The sequence below is a fragment of the Diospyros lotus genome, chromosome 8, assembly GCF_014633365.1.
Source record: "Diospyros lotus cultivar Yz01 chromosome 8, ASM1463336v1, whole genome shotgun sequence".
Taxonomy (NCBI): domain Eukaryota; kingdom Viridiplantae; phylum Streptophyta; class Magnoliopsida; order Ericales; family Ebenaceae; genus Diospyros; species Diospyros lotus.
The window spans coordinates 33476949-33497013 of NC_068345.1; the positions used below are offsets into that span (position 1 = coordinate 33476949).

At 32.9% G+C, this 20065-nt stretch overlaps 3 protein-coding genes across 4 annotated transcripts; 1 reads left to right on the plus strand and 2 right to left on the minus strand.

Moving 5' to 3' along the window:
* Positions 1-7350: 7350 nt before the first annotated feature.
* Positions 7351-8475, minus strand: LOC127808610 (putative F-box/kelch-repeat protein At1g20790). Its single transcript, XM_052347180.1, has one exon. It carries the CDS (start codon positions 8473-8475, stop codon positions 7351-7353), a length of 1125 nt encoding a protein of 374 aa, XP_052203140.1.
* A 1314-nt stretch (positions 8476-9789) lies between these two features.
* Positions 9790-11889, minus strand: LOC127807162 (putative F-box protein At1g57580). Its single transcript, XM_052344822.1, has one exon. The coding sequence runs from the start codon at positions 11222-11224 to the stop codon at positions 10019-10021; it is 1206 nt and encodes a 401-aa protein (XP_052200782.1). The 5' UTR covers positions 11225-11889; the 3' UTR covers positions 9790-10018.
* A 3874-nt stretch (positions 11890-15763) lies between these two features.
* On the plus strand, positions 15764-19085 carry LOC127807751 (peptidyl-prolyl cis-trans isomerase FKBP18, chloroplastic). 2 transcript variants are annotated; one of them, XM_052345806.1, is made up of 6 exons: positions 15764-16127; positions 17554-17624; positions 17704-17790; positions 18223-18372; positions 18528-18607; positions 19000-19085. In XM_052345806.1, the coding sequence occupies exons 1-5, from the start codon at positions 15878-15880 to the stop codon at positions 18600-18602; spliced, it is 633 nt and encodes a 210-aa protein (XP_052201766.1). In that variant the 5' UTR covers positions 15764-15877; the 3' UTR covers positions 18603-18607; positions 19000-19085. The 2 variants fall into 2 exon arrangements, with proteins under 2 accessions (XP_052201766.1, XP_052201764.1); XM_052345804.1 differs by having other exon boundaries at positions 15766-16127; positions 18528-18587.
* The last annotated feature ends 980 nt before the right edge of the window (positions 19086-20065 follow it).

The window sequence follows — 20065 nt, forward strand, 5'->3', positions numbered from 1 at the left end:
GCCACATCTATTGTCGGGACAAAATCTTTACCATTAATCTCGTCTCTACCACTATGATGCCATTTTACCTTCACACACCATCCACATGAGTTTTTGGCTTTGAATTTAGGTTTTTGAACAAAAATCTAGAGTTTTCTATCAAAGTTTTAAAAAAACCTAGAAACCCCTTGAGTTTTTAGAAGATGAATTGAAATATTAAACACGAGTTGGAAGACAAACCCAAATTTCATCAATAGTCAACAATGAGACAGATTAGAAGAGAGAGGGGAGAAATAAATAAGAAATGAGAGAAAAGACGATTGTTGAATCAATCATCATTGGTCATCAATGATGTTAGAAAGAATAAAGAGGTGAAAGATAAAAAAGAAGAGGAAAGAGATAGAAAAAGAGTAAGGGTGTGCATTAATTCGATTTAACCGAACCCACCAAACCGAACCGGCTGGTTCGGTTCAGTTATTTAGGTTGATAGTGACTAGTTCGGTTAAAAGGTTAGGGGTTTAGCGGTTCTGTTTAGCAGTTCGGTTAGCTCGGTTGTTTACCCAAAGAAACCGAACCGACCAATATATGAAACGACGTCATTTTGTATATCTTAAAACGACGACATCGTTTTGCAGTAAGACCCCACCCAGCCTTAGACCCATAGTCGGTTCCTCCGCGCTGCATTCATCGATTTCCTTAGCTTTCCCAAGTTCAAAGAGAGAGAGAGCAAAACCCTAACCCATAAACCCTATTTCGAACCCCAGTCGTCGTCGTCGTTGCCCTCATTCATCGCCCTCGGTAGTCGATTCCTTCGTCGCTTCCGTTGTCCGAGCCTATCTGTCGCCTTTGTTAGACATCGACATACTCACACAATCACAGGTGAGTCTCTAATCGGCCATTGCGTTTCTCTCTTTCTCTCCAGTATTTAACTTTGTTTTTGGTTATGCTCAAAGCCAACGCCAAGTCGCTGAACCGCTCAACCGTACGTTGTCCGTCCGCGTCCACCACTCCTAGGTATTTTTTCATTTATTTTAGTTTTTTCGTTTGTTTTGAATCTTTTGATATGCTACTCAACTTTGTCTTTGTGTACACTGTCTGTCCCAATCCATTTTTGGTTTTTTCTTTTTCAGTTTGGTTTTATTTTGGTTTTAATTAAATGATTTCTTCTTGGTTTTATTTTGGTTTTTTCGTTTGTTTTGAATCTTTTGATATGCTACTAAACTTTGTCTTTGTGTACATTGTCCCAATCCATTTTTGGTTTTTTTGTTATGGTTTTATTTTGGTTTTAATTAAATGATTTCTTCCTGGCATAATGGCATTAATCCATTTTGATTTAACAAAATCATCTACAAATTTCACAACACATAACTTGATGGATAAAACTTTTTTCTAACAGTAACATAATTTAATTGTGCATTTTTTCAAGTACCAAAGTGATAATGGATTATATGTTTATGACCATCAGTGACTTGTTTCAAGATGCCACCATATCTTATATTAGATAGATGCATCAATTTCAATAATTTTTGATGACTTCAGATGACATATAACTAGACAAGGTAACTGTTTAAAGTGTTTTCAAATGATCCTAACAATAGAGATGTATGTAAATGAAAGCATGTAATGTCAGAGGACTCTTTTTCAACCTACCAAACACAGGTCTACACAATTTTCCAAGATTTGAATACAAATTAGAAACATAATTGAGACTACCTAATAATCCCTAGGTTTTATTAATAATCTCATATGAAAATTTATCTCCAAAATTTAGAGATCTCTCATTAGGAATGATAGTTCAATTTTCAATATTATGACCGAGAAATTTGATTCTTGTTTGGAATAGTTGCATTTTTATAACTGATATAACAAAATCATTCTTTTTTATGACATGAAAAAATGTATTTAGATTATTCTAATGCTTATTGAGAAAATCACTATAGACAAGTACATCATCAATATATATTATTGAAAAATAAAAATAAAACGGGGTGATATAGTCAAATGGATCTTTAAGGTTTGAATTGTTCAAAGCCATACTTAAAAAAATGCATGACAAATAACATATATTTTTCACTCATAAAATAAAAACATATATTTTTCAAAATCATGTGCACAACCAAAATATATCTTCTCATAGGTTTCTATGGATACTAGTGGTGGTATTATTTAAACCCCACTAAGGTTATCCTTCCAAGGCCATTCAAATAATAGTAATGACAATATTACTATTATTTGAAAGAGACTAATTTTGATAATATTATTTATTGTAATGTAACAGGGAGTATAAGTGTTATTACACTAGTACTTCATTCGAAATGGCAGCCTCAACGTCCTCCTCTTGCAATGTACGTAAAGTCATATTAATATTTCTATATGATTTTTTGATAATTGATCATTGTTTTTATGTGTTGGGTTTCCTAATATATGTACATAGATGCCATTTCCAACTATAGTCTTTAGTATTTAAAAATATTTAAATTAAATTAAAATTACTCTTTAGTCTTTAAATACATTTAAATTAAATTTATAATTGTCAATTGTATTAATAATCTAATTTTAGATGGCAAGAGAATAAGACATGATTCACACCACAAATATCCCTAGTGTGGATGATAGTTCAAGGCCTGCACCAATAGCACCAACCCAAGATAGCCAACTAGAAAACGATAAAGGTGCAACATCACTTAGGAAGGCAAAGAGAAAACCAATAAGAGCTAGGTCAGAGGTTTGTGATCATTTTACCAAGTTTACAAATTCAGAGGGTGAGATTAAAGGAAGATGCAACTATTGTTCTAAGGAGTTCCACTGTGATCCCAAAAAAAATGGGACTACAGCTTTAAGAAATCATATAGAAAATAGTAAGAAACACCCCCATGTTGTAGAATCTCGTCAAATGGAATTACGTTTTCAATCATCTGCAACAGGGGGTGAGAGAGAGGGTGGTGATAATGTTGCTACAGTGGTTAATTGAAAATTTGATCAAGTGCTCACAAGAAAGGCTTTAGGTCGTATACTGATGGTAGATAAGCTACCTTTCAAGTTTGTTGAACGTGAGGGGTTTAGACACTTTGTGAATGTTATTTGTCCAAAATTTTGGTTTCCCTCACGTTGGACTATGGCGCGTGATTGTTTTGAATTATTCAATAAAGAGAGGTTGAACATGATGAATGAGTTAAAAAATTCTTGTCAAAGAGTTTACTTAACCACTTACACTTAAACTTCAATTCAAATGATGAATTATATGTGCTTGACAGCGCACTATATTGACAATATTTGGATTCTAAAGAAAAAAATCTTAAACTTTTGTCTAATTTCTAGTCATAAAGGTGATGGCATTGCTATGGCAATTGAGAAATGTCTCATAGGATGGGAACTTGATAGAGTTTTTACTTTGACCATGGATGATGTTAGTTCAAATGATGTTGTTGTGGCTAATTTCAAGAAAAAAAAATGACAAAATAGGATATTAGTATTATCAATGGGCAATATTTGCATATGAGGTGTGTGGCTCACATTATAAATCTGGTTGCACAAAATGGGTTGAAAGGCCTAAATGAATTGATGACAAGAGTTAGGGATACAGTTAGATATATTAGACAATCCCCTGCAAGATTGAGAAAATTCAAACAATATGTTGAAATGGAAAAAATTAAATGTAAGGGCTTATTATCGTTGGACGTTGCAACTAGATGGAACTCTACCTACTTGATGTTAGAGACCGTTCAAAAGTTTGAGAGGGCTTTTGAGAGATTTGATAAAGAAGATCCTTGTTTTAAACTTGATCTTAGTACAAGTAATTGGAATACTGATTTGAACAAAGTTATTACTATAGATGAGAGACCGAAAGCAGAGGATTGGAATAAGGTCAGACTTTTTGTCAAAGTGTTGAAATATTTTTATGAGCTAACTTTGTGAGTATCGGGTTCATCATATGTCACCTCCAATACATTTTTTCATGAGCTTAGTAAGATGCATTGTCTCTTACAAGGGTGGTTGGAGAGTGACAATTTTGAAATGATGGAAATGGCGATAAAAATGAAAGAAAAGTTTGATAAATATTAGGGAAATCTGCATAAAACAAATCACTTAATTTATATTGTTGTGGTGCTTGATCCGAGGTACAAGTTTGAATACATGGAATATATACTGAAAAAGATGTATCAGGGTGAGAGAGGAGTTAGTGTAGTTTTATTATTAAAAAATGCCCTATATGCTTTATATAAGGAATATAAGAAAAAGTTGGGACCTCGAGATGATGCTAGAAAGTCATCTAAAGTGTCTACTGCAACTGTTGTGGCGGATGATAAGGACGACTTTGAAAACCCATTTTTTTCTCGCTTCAAAAAACATAAGTGTGGCGGTGGTAGTGGATCTATAGTTGTGCCTTCAGAATTGGATAAGTATTTTAGTGAAGTGTGTGAGCCTCCAACTAAAGAATTTGACATTTTGAAATAGTGGAAAGCAAATTGTCATAGGTTTCCTATTCTGTCTTCGATAGTTCGAGATGTATTGGCAATTCTAGTTTCTACTGTTGCGTCTGAGTCTGCATTCAGCACTAGGGGTCGAGTACTTGATCCATTTAGGAGTTTTTTATCTCCTAAAGTGATTGAAAGTTTGATTTGTATGCAAGATTGTCTTCGGTCATCTACCACCTCAATAGGTGTTGAAGAAGATTTAAAGCACATTGAACAACTCGAAGAAGGTAAAATTCAGTTTTACTCTCTTTTAAATTTACTCAAGAGTTAGTTCAATATATGTTATTTTGATATTAACTATTCATTTTACATTTTACTTTTAGAATTGTCAAAGGTTATCATAAGCAATAGCTCAACGTCCAATATGGAAATTTAGATTTTCGATTTTGAAAATCTCGTGCATTTGTAAGTATATATGTTTTCTACTTTCTAGTTGTATATATTTTATATTTGTAAGTATATATTTTATATTCTGTGTGGTGCATGCAGTTAATAATTGCAATGAATGGGCTTCTGTTCCACTGTTCTTGAGTACAACATTTGCATTTCGTTTGGTGAAAAAAATATCAACCTAATTATCCTCATGGGTATTAACATATATTGGTAAAAGTACTTATACAACCTTTCTTTTTGTATACTCTGAAGTGGAATTGCTTTGAACAAATTTCTTTATGGACTAACATATATTGGCTCCACTTCTTTTGTAGGTTAGATGCAACGAGGTGAGGAGAGCTGATAACATTCTAAGTTTCTAACGTCATTATGTATTTAGTTGCTTCAAAATCTGTACTCAAAGGTAAGTATAGATTTTTTTTATCAACTTGTGATCAAATTTTGGAAGGGGCAAGTCAAAATGTTTGTAGAGTTGTAGTTAAGTTTTAGTTTCCAGCAAACTCAATAAACTTATGTTGAGGACAACACAAAAATGAAGATTAGTTTGTTTAGATGTTTATATAAATAGAATGAAGATTATTTGTTTAGATGTTTATATTGGTAAATGTTTGTTTAGATGTTTATATAAAATGAAGATTTGTTAGTTTTAGTTTCCAACAGGCATGTCAAAATGGAGATTTGTTTGTTTGTAGTTAAGTCACGTTGCATGACTTAGTTTCCAGCAAATGATTTATGTTTAGATGCAATGGGGGGGGGGGTATGTTTGTTTTTGATTTATGTTTATATGCAATGGTTTTCCAGCAGACTTATGTTGATGATTTATGTTTATTGTTTAGATGCAATGGGGGTATGTTTGTTTATGATTTATGTTTATATGCAATGATTTTTCAGCAGACTTAGCAGACTTATGTTGATTATTTATGTTTAGATGCAATGGGGGCTATATTTGTTTATGATTTATGTTTATATGCAATGGTTTTCCAGCAGACTTGTCAATTCTTTGTGGAAAACTTTTGGCTGCAAACTTTTGTTTTGTTTGTAGGAATTTGTTCATCAATTTCGGTTTTGTTTGTATGATTTCGGATATATCGATTTTGGGTATAATCGATTCAGTTTTTTCCGATTATTATTGTGTATAATTGGTTCGATTTTTCGATTCAGTTAAGTGCAGTTCACTATCGATTTGTTCAGGTTTGGTTAAATCGGTTAGTATAATAGTTTGGTTCGGTCGGTTTGATTTTTCATTTTAAAACGGTTCGATTTGGTTTGGTAAAAAATGGCTGGTTCGATTCAGTTAAATCGAATGCTCACCCCTAAAAGAGAGGGCAAAGAGACGAGAGAAAGAAGAAAAAAATAAACATAGAAACAAAATAGTCATTTTGCTTCGTATCTTAATAGCAAGGGAAATGCATATTATTTTTAAAAATATAGAAGTGGTAGGTGCAATTTAGACAACTCTCAGTATAACTTGTGAAATTTATCTTTACTTAAAAATTAAACATTAGAGCCTATTCAGCTATAGAAAATTTTTTATTTTCTAACTCTAATTTTTTATTAAATAACTAAGGTTGTGTTCTTTTTACTATTTTCAAGTTATTTTTAGTTTTTAATTTTCTAAAATAATGAAAACGCATTCTCTTTGCTGTTTTTAAAAATGCATTTTTGAAAACAAAAAAAAATTGTGAAGAAAACTCAAAACAACAAAAAGTTATTTTGAGTGTTTTCATCCAAAACAAATTCAAAACTCAAAACATATTTATTTATTTATTTATTCATATTTTATTATTGTAATAGGAAAAAATATTATAAAATTTATTAATTTTAAAATCTATATATATTTTTAATAATATATTAATATTAAATATTTATAATTTACTTAATAATCAAATTTATTAAATAAAATATTATTAAAAAAATATTTTCAAAATTTCAAAGAGAACGCGATTTCTAATTTTTTGTTTTAAAAAATAGTTTTTCAAAATGACAAAAAGAACGCGTTTTCAATTTTCTAAAAACATATTACCAAAACAAAAAACTGAAAATGAATTCAAAACTCAAAATTGAAAATTAAAAAGTAAAGAGAACGCACCCTAAATCTTCCAACTTAATTTTCTATTTTTTTTCAATTTTATACTATAAACTAAAAAACATCTTTTTTGATGTTTTTAAAAATTCCTTAAAATGAATAGTATGACTTTTTGAAATAAAATTTTATGACATCTTTAGTTATAAAATTGGAGCTAGTTAGGACATCTTTAATTATAAAATTAGAATTAAAAAATTTAAAAATATTTTCTAAAATTAAACGGGCTGTAGTTTCTGATGTAAAAAATCAATATGCTTTTAGTAAACTGTTTATGAAAATTAACAATTTATCAAACTAGGAAGTAAATCAGTTCTCATATCCAAAAATAAAACAAAAACCAATGAAAACAAATAAAAAATAAAAAAAATTACTAGCCCTCCATACGAAAATCAACAAATACTTCAGCCTTGATGTTCTTCAAACTTCAATGGAACGTTTAAGGAGCCTTCTCAACTCAGGGAGGCATATTGGAATTTTCAGCCCTGATTGTGCAATTGAGACCTTTGCCAAAGTAGGAAGAAATGGGAAAAAATTTTGAGAGGGATCCCGCATGTTTCGCACTGTCCCAATATGTGCCCACAATTTGGAGTAAATATCATACTTATAGATCTTCCCATCCATTTTCTCCACCGGATATAGCATAAGAAGCTGCAAGCCATCAAATGAAATGGGAAATCCACCATGATAGGTATTCTCTTTGGGGGCTATGTTGCCTATATTGGCTGTGATCTTCCAGCTTTCTTTTCTATCATCAATGAGGGCACAAACTACTATCTCTTCCCTTGAAGCAGAGATCATGGTGATCACCCCATCTGCAATCCCAAGCCATTTATTGTCTCCAAGTTGGAAGCTTGGAGGTTTCTTGATTAAGCGAGATTTCTCCTCCCCTACATCGAATGCGATGACACTTCCATCTACTCGAAGCCAGTGCAGACACCCATTTAAGCAAATAGCGTTGCCACTCACGAATTCATTATGTTCGTAAGCTAAACTCGTCTTGGATTTTCTCCAAGAGCCCTGCGAGAATACGTTGAATTTATACTGTAACCTTAAGGGCTGGCTCTCCTTAGCTCTGATGAGGACTATATACTGAGGTTGAGGAGAGAGGACGTTTCTGGAATCGATTGCTAATCCTGCGTGTCCATTGAAGAGACTATTTGGGCATTGTATTGTTTGATAGTCCCCAGTAACCGGGTTGCAAACGCTATAAAGATTGGCGCGTGGTAAATGGAGTAGAAGCAAGCCATTGCATGAAGCTAAGATTTGGACCGTAGGGGCTCGAGGCGACAAGCAATTAGTTGGAATGATCGTTGCCTCGTGAGGAGGGTAGAGAGGAATGCTGTAGAAAAGATTTGGAGTAACATCGGGGGAGCGAATGAGCACGGTTGAGCGGCGAGACAGATGGGTGGCTTGTTTCATAGCAAATACATGGTTAGAGATGAGAGCTTGAAGCTTCTTGTTTAGGCACTGGTATTGAGCTGCAACCTTGAATGGCAAGTGTGATAGGATTTCAATAACAAGATCTTCAGGGACGTTTTCCATTTAGGAGGTTTTGCAGTACTAACTGTATGGTTATACATGCACGAAAGGCCCACCATATAGAACCATGATTTAATCCTCTTCTTGTGTTATGATTTGGCTTTGAGGCAGAAGTAGAGAAGGATTTGGAAATCCCTGTTATGCAATGACTTGGTTTTAAGGTAGGCGTAGTGGTTTTGGTTTAGTGAAGAAAAGTAATTAAGAATAATTTGGAAATCTACAAAGAATTGACTACTCGTTGGAGTAGGATTCTAAAAACCAATTTGCTAATTACTAATTTCTTAAATTGTTTTAACTTTTAATAAAATGGTATGCATTTGACTTTTGCTAAATTCTCTAGGGATGACCAAAAAGAAATTTGAATTACAGAATATATATATTTCTTCGGGTATATGCTTATGATTAAGACGATTGTACCCTTTTAAAGAGTCTCTCAAGACAAGAAGATGAAACCCATTATATAATAACCACGAAAAATAACAAATTGTTGATTTAAACTCTGAAGGGTGAAATTTTTTTTTAAAAAAAAAGAAACTTCTTTATATATCGCTACAACTCGCACTTGTGAAGATGGTGGTGCAGCGTGGAAGGATATGAATAATCTGAATGGGCAAATCTCTGTTCCAAATCATGCTATATTATATCTTGCCTTTCTTTGATTTCTCCTCTTGGGTTCCTTGAATTTCTTGAAATCGTGTTTTTGTTACTTCCTAATGAATGGAATACAGACCCAATCAGCAAGAATCAGCAACAGCATCTCGGGTTTCTTGAATTTCTTGAAATCTTGGATTGCATTTGGATATGTTATTTAATGAAAGGTTTCTAGTGACAGAATTTAAAATTTGAAATGAATGATATGATTAAAAGTCCCTCTATCCAAACAAAACCTTAACCTTGAATTAAAAACACTAATTTCTGGTCTAGTGCTTTTCTTTTATCTTCTATATTGCTATTTTCTATTACCTATAGCTAATATGCCAAAAAGCATTACTGTAATTCAACAAGTAATGAATTACAGTTTAAAAAACTGAATCTTAGGCTCAACTTTTTGCTTTTTTTTATTCATAGTTTTCCCTCAATTCAGTTTTGCACTTGGTTTCTTCACTATGTTGCTACAAGTGTTTGTGGGATTTCTATTCAATTGCCTACTCATCATGCCCTGGGAATACTAATAATGAGTGGATTGACATTGAGGTGTTATTCTATAAACAATTAGCCAAAATAAAAATGCGTCAGTGAACATATTGGCTGTGGCCTTGAGCCTTGAGCAAGACTGGATTGTAACACACATCAAAGTTTGAGACCAAAAATCTCATCTTCAGAAAGACATAACTCCACAATGCCTCCCACAATTAAACATGGCTACAAAGTTTTCAGTAATGTATATATCAAAACTTAGAATTTGTCAAGCTAGCAAGTAAATGAGTTCTCATCTGAAAATAAAACACAAACAAATAGAAACAACAACGACAACATACAAAGCCTTTATCCCAACAAAAATGCAAACAAATAAAAAATTTAAAATTCACCTCAATTCAGATGTTCTTCAGACTTCAATGGAAAGATTAAGGAGCCTTCTCAACTGATGGAGACAAATTGGAATCCTGCGCCTCGACACAAGCGAGACCTTTGCCAAAGTAGGAACAAAAGGGACAAAAACTTGAGAGGAATCCGTTATCATTGTCACCGACCCAATATGTTTCCAGAATTTGGTGCAAAGTTCATACTTAAAGATCTCTCCATCCATTCTCTCGTGCCTAAGTAGCATAAGAAGTTGCATGCCATCAAATGAAATTGGATACACATGATTGTAGCCATTCTCATCAATAGCTATGTGAGGTATCTTTGTTGTGAACTTCCAACTTTCTTTAATATAATCACAGAGTGTACAAACCACTATCCCCTTCCTTAAAACTGAAACCATGGTGATCATCCCATCCGTGATCCCAAACCATGTGCTGTTTCCAAGTTCAAAGCCTGGAGGTTTCTTGATCAAGCGGGATTTCTCCTCCACAACATCGAATGCAATGACGCTTCCATCTTTGCGAAGCCAGTGCAGACAACCATTTAAACAAACAGATTTGCCACTCACAAATTGACTATTTTCATAAGCTGGACTTCTGCTGGATTTTCCCCAGAAACCCTGCGAGAATACTTCAAACTCGTACCGTAACCGTAAGGGCCACCCAGACCCGCTCTTCTTAATGCTAATGGTGACTACCTTGTATTGAGGTGGAGTAGATGAGACAGTTCTTGAATCGATTGCCAATCCTGCGTGTTCATTGAAGCCAATATTTGGACATCGTAGCATTCGATAGTCCCCAGTAATTGGGTTGCATACACAGTATAGATTGGTTGATCGTAAAAGGAGAAGAAGCAAGCCATTAGACGAAGCCAAGATTCGGACTTCATGAGGTTGTGATGGTATGCTCATTGCATCATGAGGAGGGTGGAGAAGAATGCCGTAGAAGGTTGTAGGACAAATCCGTCGGCCACAAATGAGCATACTTGAGCGCAGATATAAATGGACGGCTTGTTTGACAGCAAATTGATGGTTAGAGATGAGAGCCCGGAACTTCTTGTTTATGCACTGGTACTGAGTTGCAACTTTGAATGGCAAGCGAGACAGGATTTCAATCAGAAGATCGTCAGTCAAGTCTTCCATTGTTGGAGCTGGTAGCAATTCCTTCTTGTCTCTCCCGTCGCATCCCCGCATCCTCGTTCCCCACTCAAACCTTGTTGGGTATTTCATTTAATTTCCCACCCGCACCCATTCCGGTTGGATAATCTCTGCCCATCACTTGCTTGCGTCGTGCCCAGTAAATTCGATTTTAAAAATTGAGGATTTATTTTTCTTAGTTTAAACAATTTCTTAACAAATTTTTATGTATTTTTTAATCTCACTTATTGATTACAAGAAAAATAAAAACATCAAAAGCAGATAGTAGAATCAAACCAAGGAAACAAAGAGCATTAAGAAGTAAGTAGCAACAGAACTAGTAAGGCAAACACAACTGAAGAGCAGCAGCAGCAGCAGAAGCATCAACCGGCAAGTATTAACAAGACCCAAAAAAAAAAACAAAAAGGAACTTGAGATTTGTATTTGGGATTTTATCCCCTTTGAGAGGTTTGTTTGAAAGGAAGAACAAAGCATCTAAAAAGGATTTCAGAACTGAGATTTACCGAGCTAAGGAGGAACGACTTTGATAGATGATCTGAACTTGGCAGGTCAAACGGAGGATCCTCAGTCACTAGAATCAACAAGGGTAGCCAAAATGTCGCCCGTTCGTCGAAGCGTTTTCAGACCTCGATTTTGAAGAGCGGAGATGATTGCTGTTATACCTGTTGTGGTTCAGTGATCGCAATGGCCGGGATTTCGTAGAGGGGTCATTGTTGCTACGTATGTGAACTAAAAGAAAAGAGCCTGGCGGCAGCGAGGGTGATTTGACAATTAGAACGCGTAAATTACACAATTACCTTGATATTTAGTTAAATTGTACTAATTATTTTTATATTTTTAAAAATAAAACATATATCTTTTAAATTGTATAAACGTAGATTACTTATTTCTGTTGTTAATAAATAATTATAATTATTATTTTTTTAAAAAAATTTCTAAAGTGAACATCTCTGTAATTAAAAAAAATATAAATTATAGACATAATTGAAGACACTATTAATATCGATCAAACAGTCCAAATTAGAATTTGAACCTTTAAATAAGGTGTTCAAATTTCGAATCAGATCGAAAAACTTGGTTTGGATTTTGGTGTAAAAAATTTTAAAGAATTAATCTTCGATTCACTCCAATCCTATTCTAATTTTGGACCAAAAATAAAAAAAATATTCTTATTTTATATACTTGCTCACAATATAGTGGTATACAATTCTTGTGTATTGTTGTATTTACATTAGCAATATAGTTATACATACAAATTTAATCAAAATAATTCCGCTTAACTTGTTCTTGCCATTATATGGTTCAAGATTTAGCCTAAACATTTTACTAATTTTGATTATAATTTAGAATAGATTGAATCTATTAAAACACTCCTACTTTCAGATAATCAAATCCAATGAATTTGAAGATCTAATGCAAGTTTGAAGATCGAGGCGAGACAAGTGACTCAAAAGGAAAAAAAAAATACTTGAAGCATAGGTTTTGGAAGAGTTCGTTATTTTGTAACAAATAATGATATGTAGATGCTATATCTATTGTTTTTTTTTTATTATTTTACGAAATGCAATTGAAGCGTGTATATATTATATTTTGATAATATTAAGTATATTAAACATGTCAAATTTATTGTATGAACTTGAATTTCATTTAAAGTCTGTTATTTAATTTTGATAAAAATAGATGACTTTTACATTCATATCTTAGGTGGTAGTAATTTATAAATTTACACTAAGGATTTCTAAAGATTTTTGGATGGGTCATCCAAAAAGTCTCTCTTTTTCTTTTAAACTTAATATTTAATGATTTGAAATTTAAACTTTTTAATATAAGTTATGACTTAAACTATTTTAAACTCAATATTTAAGAATGATTTGAAATTTGAACTTTTTAATATAAGTTATGACTTAAAAATTATGTTCAATCCGTTAAAATAAACACTCACAAAGAGGTCATTTTAATGAATTAAGTTGAACATAGGAGTTTCAAGGAAAAACTAAGCCCATTAGAGTCAAACTTCCTTAGAAGAAAAATAATCTTTAGTGAGTTTAGGAAAAATAAATTATAAAAATAAAAAGGTCAAACAAATGGAAATGTTGAAAACAATAAGTAAATCCTAAGGGTTGGAGAAAGACTTTACAATAAATGTTTCAAAAAAATTCTCAAATTATGAAGTGAAAAACACTTTAAAGAAAATGGTGTTTCAACATCACGTTTTAAAAAAATAAATAATAAAAATTGAAAGTAAAATGAATAAAGGTTTTGAAAATAAGATATAAATCACAAAAGTTAGCAAAGAACCTTTACGATAAATGTTTTTAAAAATAAAAATCCTCAAATTATAACGTGAAAACATGCTTTAAAGAGAATAGTATTTTTATAATCTCTCGATCTAAGTTAATGTCTACCCCCTAATCCTACTTTCTTGAAAGATATGTTAAAGAGAATAGTAAATTTAAAATCTAATAAATGTCACCTTGCAATAATAGATTAATACTAAAATAAAGAATTTTATATGTGTACAATGAACAAATATTTCAATTCATAAATATCAATCAATATTCTCAATGCAATAACACGTCCCACAAATAAAATCACACGTCACGTGGTGTAGCCAACAATTTTTCCAATGCATAATCACCAATAAATTAAAGAAACTACAATAATGTTTAGTAATAAATTCAAATCTCAACAAATATCTCAATAGGTAGTTCATCTCCTCCCATTGAGAGACTAAAATTTTCATAGTACCAAATACCTAAATTTAGTTATTGTACTAACTCTTGGACTCCAATGGTTCCATAACAACTTGTAATAACATACTAACACCATTAATAATCTTTTTAAAACGATTTTATAAGCCTTATTCTTAATTTATTTTTAAATAAATAATTCAAAAATAAGTATCAAATAATGAGATTGAGAACATTCACTATATCAACATAATTTTTATTTTTTAACATGGACGATTCCTTTGAAAGAATACTAGTCCAAGAATAACAGTTCACCTAACTCTTTTCTAGAAAAAATTCATAAATATTAATTCAGCAATTTTGCTTCTCACTTATGCTCATACCTAAGTCTAATAATTTAATCATTTTTAACAAAGAATTAGTTTGTCTCCGAAGTTTAGATGATTTTTCTCTTTTACAAGAAATTAATTTATTTTAAATTTCTTAATTAACCCTTTATCTTCAATCCTTCTCAATTGATGGGATTTTTGCAGAAATTGTGATTAGTGGTGATTTTTGCACAAAATTATTGATAGATTGATCTGTTTTGATTAGGGTTTCTACAAATCAGTTGCAATAGGGGTTTAATTTGGATTGATAGATTTATTTTATTGTAATTGTAATATTTTATATTGTTCTAATGTATTAAGTAATAAACAATACCAACCACTAGGAAGACAAAGAGACAAGAGAAATCATAGCTATATTATGTTTCAACTTTGTGATAATATATTTAATTTGGATTTTTGTTTGAATCTATGAATTATAATATATAATTAAATAAATTAATATATATATATATAACTATATCAAAATAAAGTATGGACAAAAGACCATATTCTCCCTACTCTACTCATATCTAACAAGATATTATATGCCTTACTCTTTAAAAAATAATTTTAATATCCAAATCCTACCTGTCAAAACAAATTTTTGACAGATATCTGCATTACAAAATAATAGAATGTCAATTGCAATCCCCACATGCAAATCTCAAACGTACACTTTGTCTCACATGCGAGGAAGAGACCTATCATTCTTTAATTTGTTGGGCGTAGACAAAACAAGCGAGAGCCTTTATGGCAGGGGTGTGTAAAATTTTGAGTTAATCAAAATAATCATGCTAAATTAATTAAAATTACCGATTCAATTTAATTTTTGATAAACTTTGATTTGATTCTTTTTTTTTTTAAGAAAAATTTGTTTAATCAATTTTGGTTTGTTTTTGTATTGAAAATAACTGAATCGATAAAATTTACAAAACAATGTCATTTTTAACCTAAATACGTATATTAAAAAAGAAAATATAAAAGAAAAAAGTGAAGATAGAAGACTCATCACCCTCAACTTTCCTCTTATCATCTTTGTGCTTCCTTTCATTGTCTTACCTTTTACCTTCACTCATCGACACTCTCGTCCTAGTCTCCGCTCGGCCGCCATCGTCCCCATCTCCCATTGCCCATTGGCCATTGTCATCTCCATCTTTCTTTTTGCTCTGACTTGTAACTCTTTGGTAAGAGTTTTTTGATTTTTTTTGTAGTTTTTAATTTTACTAGTTTGTTCAATTTTTTTTGTATTTGCTCGATTTACTCAATCAGTTGAATTTTTTAATTTTTGTTTGATTTTTTCGATTCTCAACTTGTTTAATTTTTTGGTTGGTTGTGTTAATTTGGTTTAATTTTTTTAAATAATTTATTTTTTTAGTTATTAAATTTTAATTAATTAGATAATCAGACTGACCGTCTACTCCCACTCCTACTGTATGCGCAGTCGGCATCCAATAGTAAAAATCTCAATCTGATAGTTTGGTGAAATTTTTTTTAAAGAAACATTAATTTAATAAAATTTAAAAGAAAAAACCCTCTGTGAGTGTAAGTGTGAGGTGATCCTGTGCTTTCATCGCAATGCTTAGCTGTGCGCGAGTGTGATGATGATGGTGCTCCTTGGAAGGATAATCTGATCGGGCAAAAAATCAATCCGTGTTCCAGTGGTGGCCATGGCTTCTGTAAAGACCTGGACGCTAGACAACAATCCTCTGGTTGCGTCGAAACCCGCCATAGAAATAGAGCGAAGCCAGCAGCAGTACGCCAAACAGAATGTGGTTCTTCCACCGATACCCATTTCCAGAAGGTCTGCGATTCTCATCTCCGTGCTGCCTTTGGGGCTAATTTCGCCGCCCCGACCATCACTGGCCAGAGAGAGGCGCAACCGGACGGCCATCCCTCTTGAAGATTACCTCACCGCCAGTCGGTCACTTTTCTCTCATTTACTCTGCTCTTGTTTGTTATGCCTCTGAATCATGCTATATTGTTTCTTGCCTTTCTCTGATTTCTTCTCTTGGGGTTGCTATAATTTCTTGAAATCATGTTGTGTTTAAAGGCTGTGTTTGTGAGAGATTTTAGTAATGGAATGGAATGGGATGAATTATAAATGAGTGCAATTTGATGGAAATAATGGATAGGATGAGTCTCCCTTTCATCAAATCCCCTCTAATTTAAATTTAAAAGAGACTAAAAATGCTCATTTTAAGAAAAATGGATCAATCACTTTCCAAATTCCATTACTAATAGGACTCCCAAACAAAAGAGAACATATTTTCATCCTTCACCACTTCACCCAATTCCATTCCTTCCCACTCTCCCGAACATATCCCAATTCCTGGCATAGGTCTTGTTGATGACATAATTTCTCTAGCTAATATACCAAACACGTTACTTCCAGCTGTGGAGTAGATTTGACTTCTTCTACTGTGTTGCCACAAGTAGTGAAATTACAGTTTTAAATGCTGAATCTTAGGCTGAGTTTTTGATTTTTGCTTGGTGTCTGTTTATATTTTTCCCATAGTCGGTTTTGTACTCTCTGTTGCTACAAGTAATAGTATGAACTCTTTTGTTTCTGGGGTTAAGTAGTAACTGTTGACAAATATTGCATTGTTTCACCTAGCAATCAAATGGCAAATGCTCTAAGAACGGCTCTGTGAATGATTTGTATATGTCACGTTTAGTAATCACATATGAGGAAAGAATGATTCTGTTACTCATGTTGCCCTGGGATTTCTATTTAGTTGTTGAACTACTGCTGTAATCTGGCCAGCTTTAACAGATACATCTAAGGTGTTTTCACTCTTTGAATTCCTACTCCATATTTCCATGCCAGTGTCAGAGATTTTCAACAGTAACTTTAAGGAGATGTTTGGAACTAGGATTTGAAAAGGAAAATGAAAAGAAAGTGAAGTTAATTACTTAGCTATGTGAATTTTTGCATGAATGTAGAGATACTTAATTTACTTTGCTTTATTTTTCCTTCCACAAGTTCTAGTTCTAGATATTGCAACAAGGAAAATTACTATCTGGGAAGCACTGATGCTTCTATCGGGATTGTTTATTCTACCATTTTGCAGGCTATATAAAGATAGTAAATTCAAATTTTCTCTAGCATCCATGTAGTTTTTTTCTTAAGCTTGTTCAATACTGGCAGAAGCAACACTAAGATAGTAATAATTTTTAGCCTGACATTGCCCAGAAAAAGTCAGTGAATGAAAATATATAGGAATCCATATTTGCAAACTGAAATCAACAAGTACTAGCAGTCTGTTGAAGAATACATGAGAATGATTGGTAACAACCGTATATTTTTTCCCTTCATTAATTAATTGGTTGCATCTTGAAACAGCTGATGGGTTGAAATACTACGACATTGTTGAAGGAAAGGGCCCGGTGGCAGAAAAGGGATCAACAGTACAAGTCTGTTGTAATGAAAGTTAATGAGCTTCTGCTCTCATGTATCAGATTTCAGCTTACCATTCATCTGGCTTCTTTGCAGGTGCATTTTGATTGTGTATATCGTGGTATTACAGCAATATCAAGTCGAGAATCTAAACTCTTAGCTGGAAATCGCATCATCGCTCAGGTTTTTACTTCTTTTGCTTGGTCTATTAACTTAAGGTTTTAGCCTAAATGTTCATCTGGCTTCTTTTGCTCAATATCAATGCTTGATGAAATGACGTGAGATTTTGCAATAAAGGATGTGAAAAATGTTTAATGCTCGACATGTTAGGCATAAACATAGTTGAGAATATGACATTGGAATTTAGCACTAAGTAGTACCATACCACATCCATGGCAGTGATGGCATAATTCCACTTGTAACTTCATGATCATGCTATGCTGGTCATCTTCATCATCAATTATTGCTGCTACTAACTGGACAAGTAGTGAGAATTAATTCTTTGTTACTTTTTCAAATCTAGTCAAATAATGAAATCTTACAGCCCTGGTGGATCATACCTTGATTTCTGACATGAATTAATGATTTATTGGCTTGTGTTTGTTTCTGAAGTAGCCTTATGAGTTCAAGATTGGAGCTCCCCCCGGAAAGGAAAGAAAGCGTGAATTTGTTGACAACCCGAATGGCTTGTTCTCTGCACAGGCTGCACCAAAACCGCCGCCAGCTATGTATACAGTAACTGAAGGGATGAAAGTTGGAGGAAAGGTGATAATGAGCTCTTATTTCCTTATGTGCATGGTTAAATGGTTAAGACGCTAGCTTTCCTCTCTGCCTTCTTACTCTTACCACTATTTTATCAAAACTGAGTTCTTGCATTTTTCCTTCCTCACTCTCTGCCTTCATCCTGTACCTTTTTTCAGAGGACTGTAATAGTTCCTCCTGAAGCTGGATATGGCCAGAAGGGTATGAACGAAATTCCAGTAAGCCCTCAATAGCCATGGTGATTTCTGTTATTCTGAATGTACACCAGTTGATTAGTTTAAATTATTTGTTCTAGTACACAAGCATGATAAAGGGGCATCCTCGGTGCCCAAAGGTTGCTATCATTTCCACAGGTAGACTTACACTTGTTCTGCAAATAGGCTGTTCCAACAACTCAGAATCCATGACTTTCCAATTAAAAAGGAGCAACTTTACTGTTGCAACAAAGTCGCCGCCTCTAATACTCCACAAACATGATAGGAATAAGAAATTGTAAAAGAGGTCTTTCTAAACGGCAACAAGCAAGCAAATTGTATTATGAAGTCTTCATATTAAAGTTCTGAATCTTTGCTCAAATTATTTGAGAACAATAATAAAATTCATACTCAATTCGACTTGTTCATTCTGCAGCCAGGAGCTACATTTGCGTTGAATGTTGAGCTCTTGCAAGTAATGCCACCAGAAGGGAAGTAGCCTAATTCAGGGTATCAGAGGTCCATGTGAATGAAACTATGCTCTGCTTCTACCCCTTGCACAATGGAAATATTTGCATCGCATGGAACAGTACAACAGCTACAGATTTGTGGAGGGTCCATTTTATGAAGTATTAACACAACCCTCTTTTCAGTTCGTGCATCGGTTTGTATGTGAAACCAATTGCAATATGTTGTAGAGGCAAATCTTTGTCCGGTACAGAGGACCAGTTTTGGACAGAATTTACCAGACTTTTCATGATGGTTGATTTTTGATCATAATTCTTTGATCAGTTGATTCTTTGACTTGCTTTCATGGGTGTTGTATGTCTTGTGATGTCTGAAATTAAAGTGACGGTGCGGCAAATCTATCTACTGGAGTCTTCTTTTAGCTGCCTTGGCATGAAATCCGGTGTGTTTGAACTGCTAAAATGATATACCATATTGCTTACTGAGTCATTGTGACCTATATGTGCTCGTCATGTTTCTGTTTGGGACGTTGGGTGCTCGTTCGGACGGACCCCATAATAAAGGCAAATAAGTCACTGATGGTTGTTTTGCCATCAGTGTTTATTTTCTTAACAAAAGTTAGTAATTAATTATAAAAAATTGACACTAACTCTGTCAATGTTTTTATCTGTTAAGTTGTCATGTAGTAAATTTATGATTTTTTTCATTTACTCCCTTAACTTTTTGAGATTTCCTTATATACTCCATCTTTCAATATATATTTTTTTTATATACACTATCATTCTTTATTGTAAGATATTTAAAATTTATTTATAATTGGTGTAAGGATTACCCTCTCAATATTTTATACTAAAAACATGTGTAATAATTTTGTAAAATAAAGAGATGCATATTGTTTATTTAGATATTATATTTTAATTGAATGTACACTAATATATATACATATATCTTTATAATTTTTAATTTTTATTTATATATTAACTTTTTAAGCCTGCAAAAATATTCGTAAACAAATAGTAACGGGTTCGATAAAA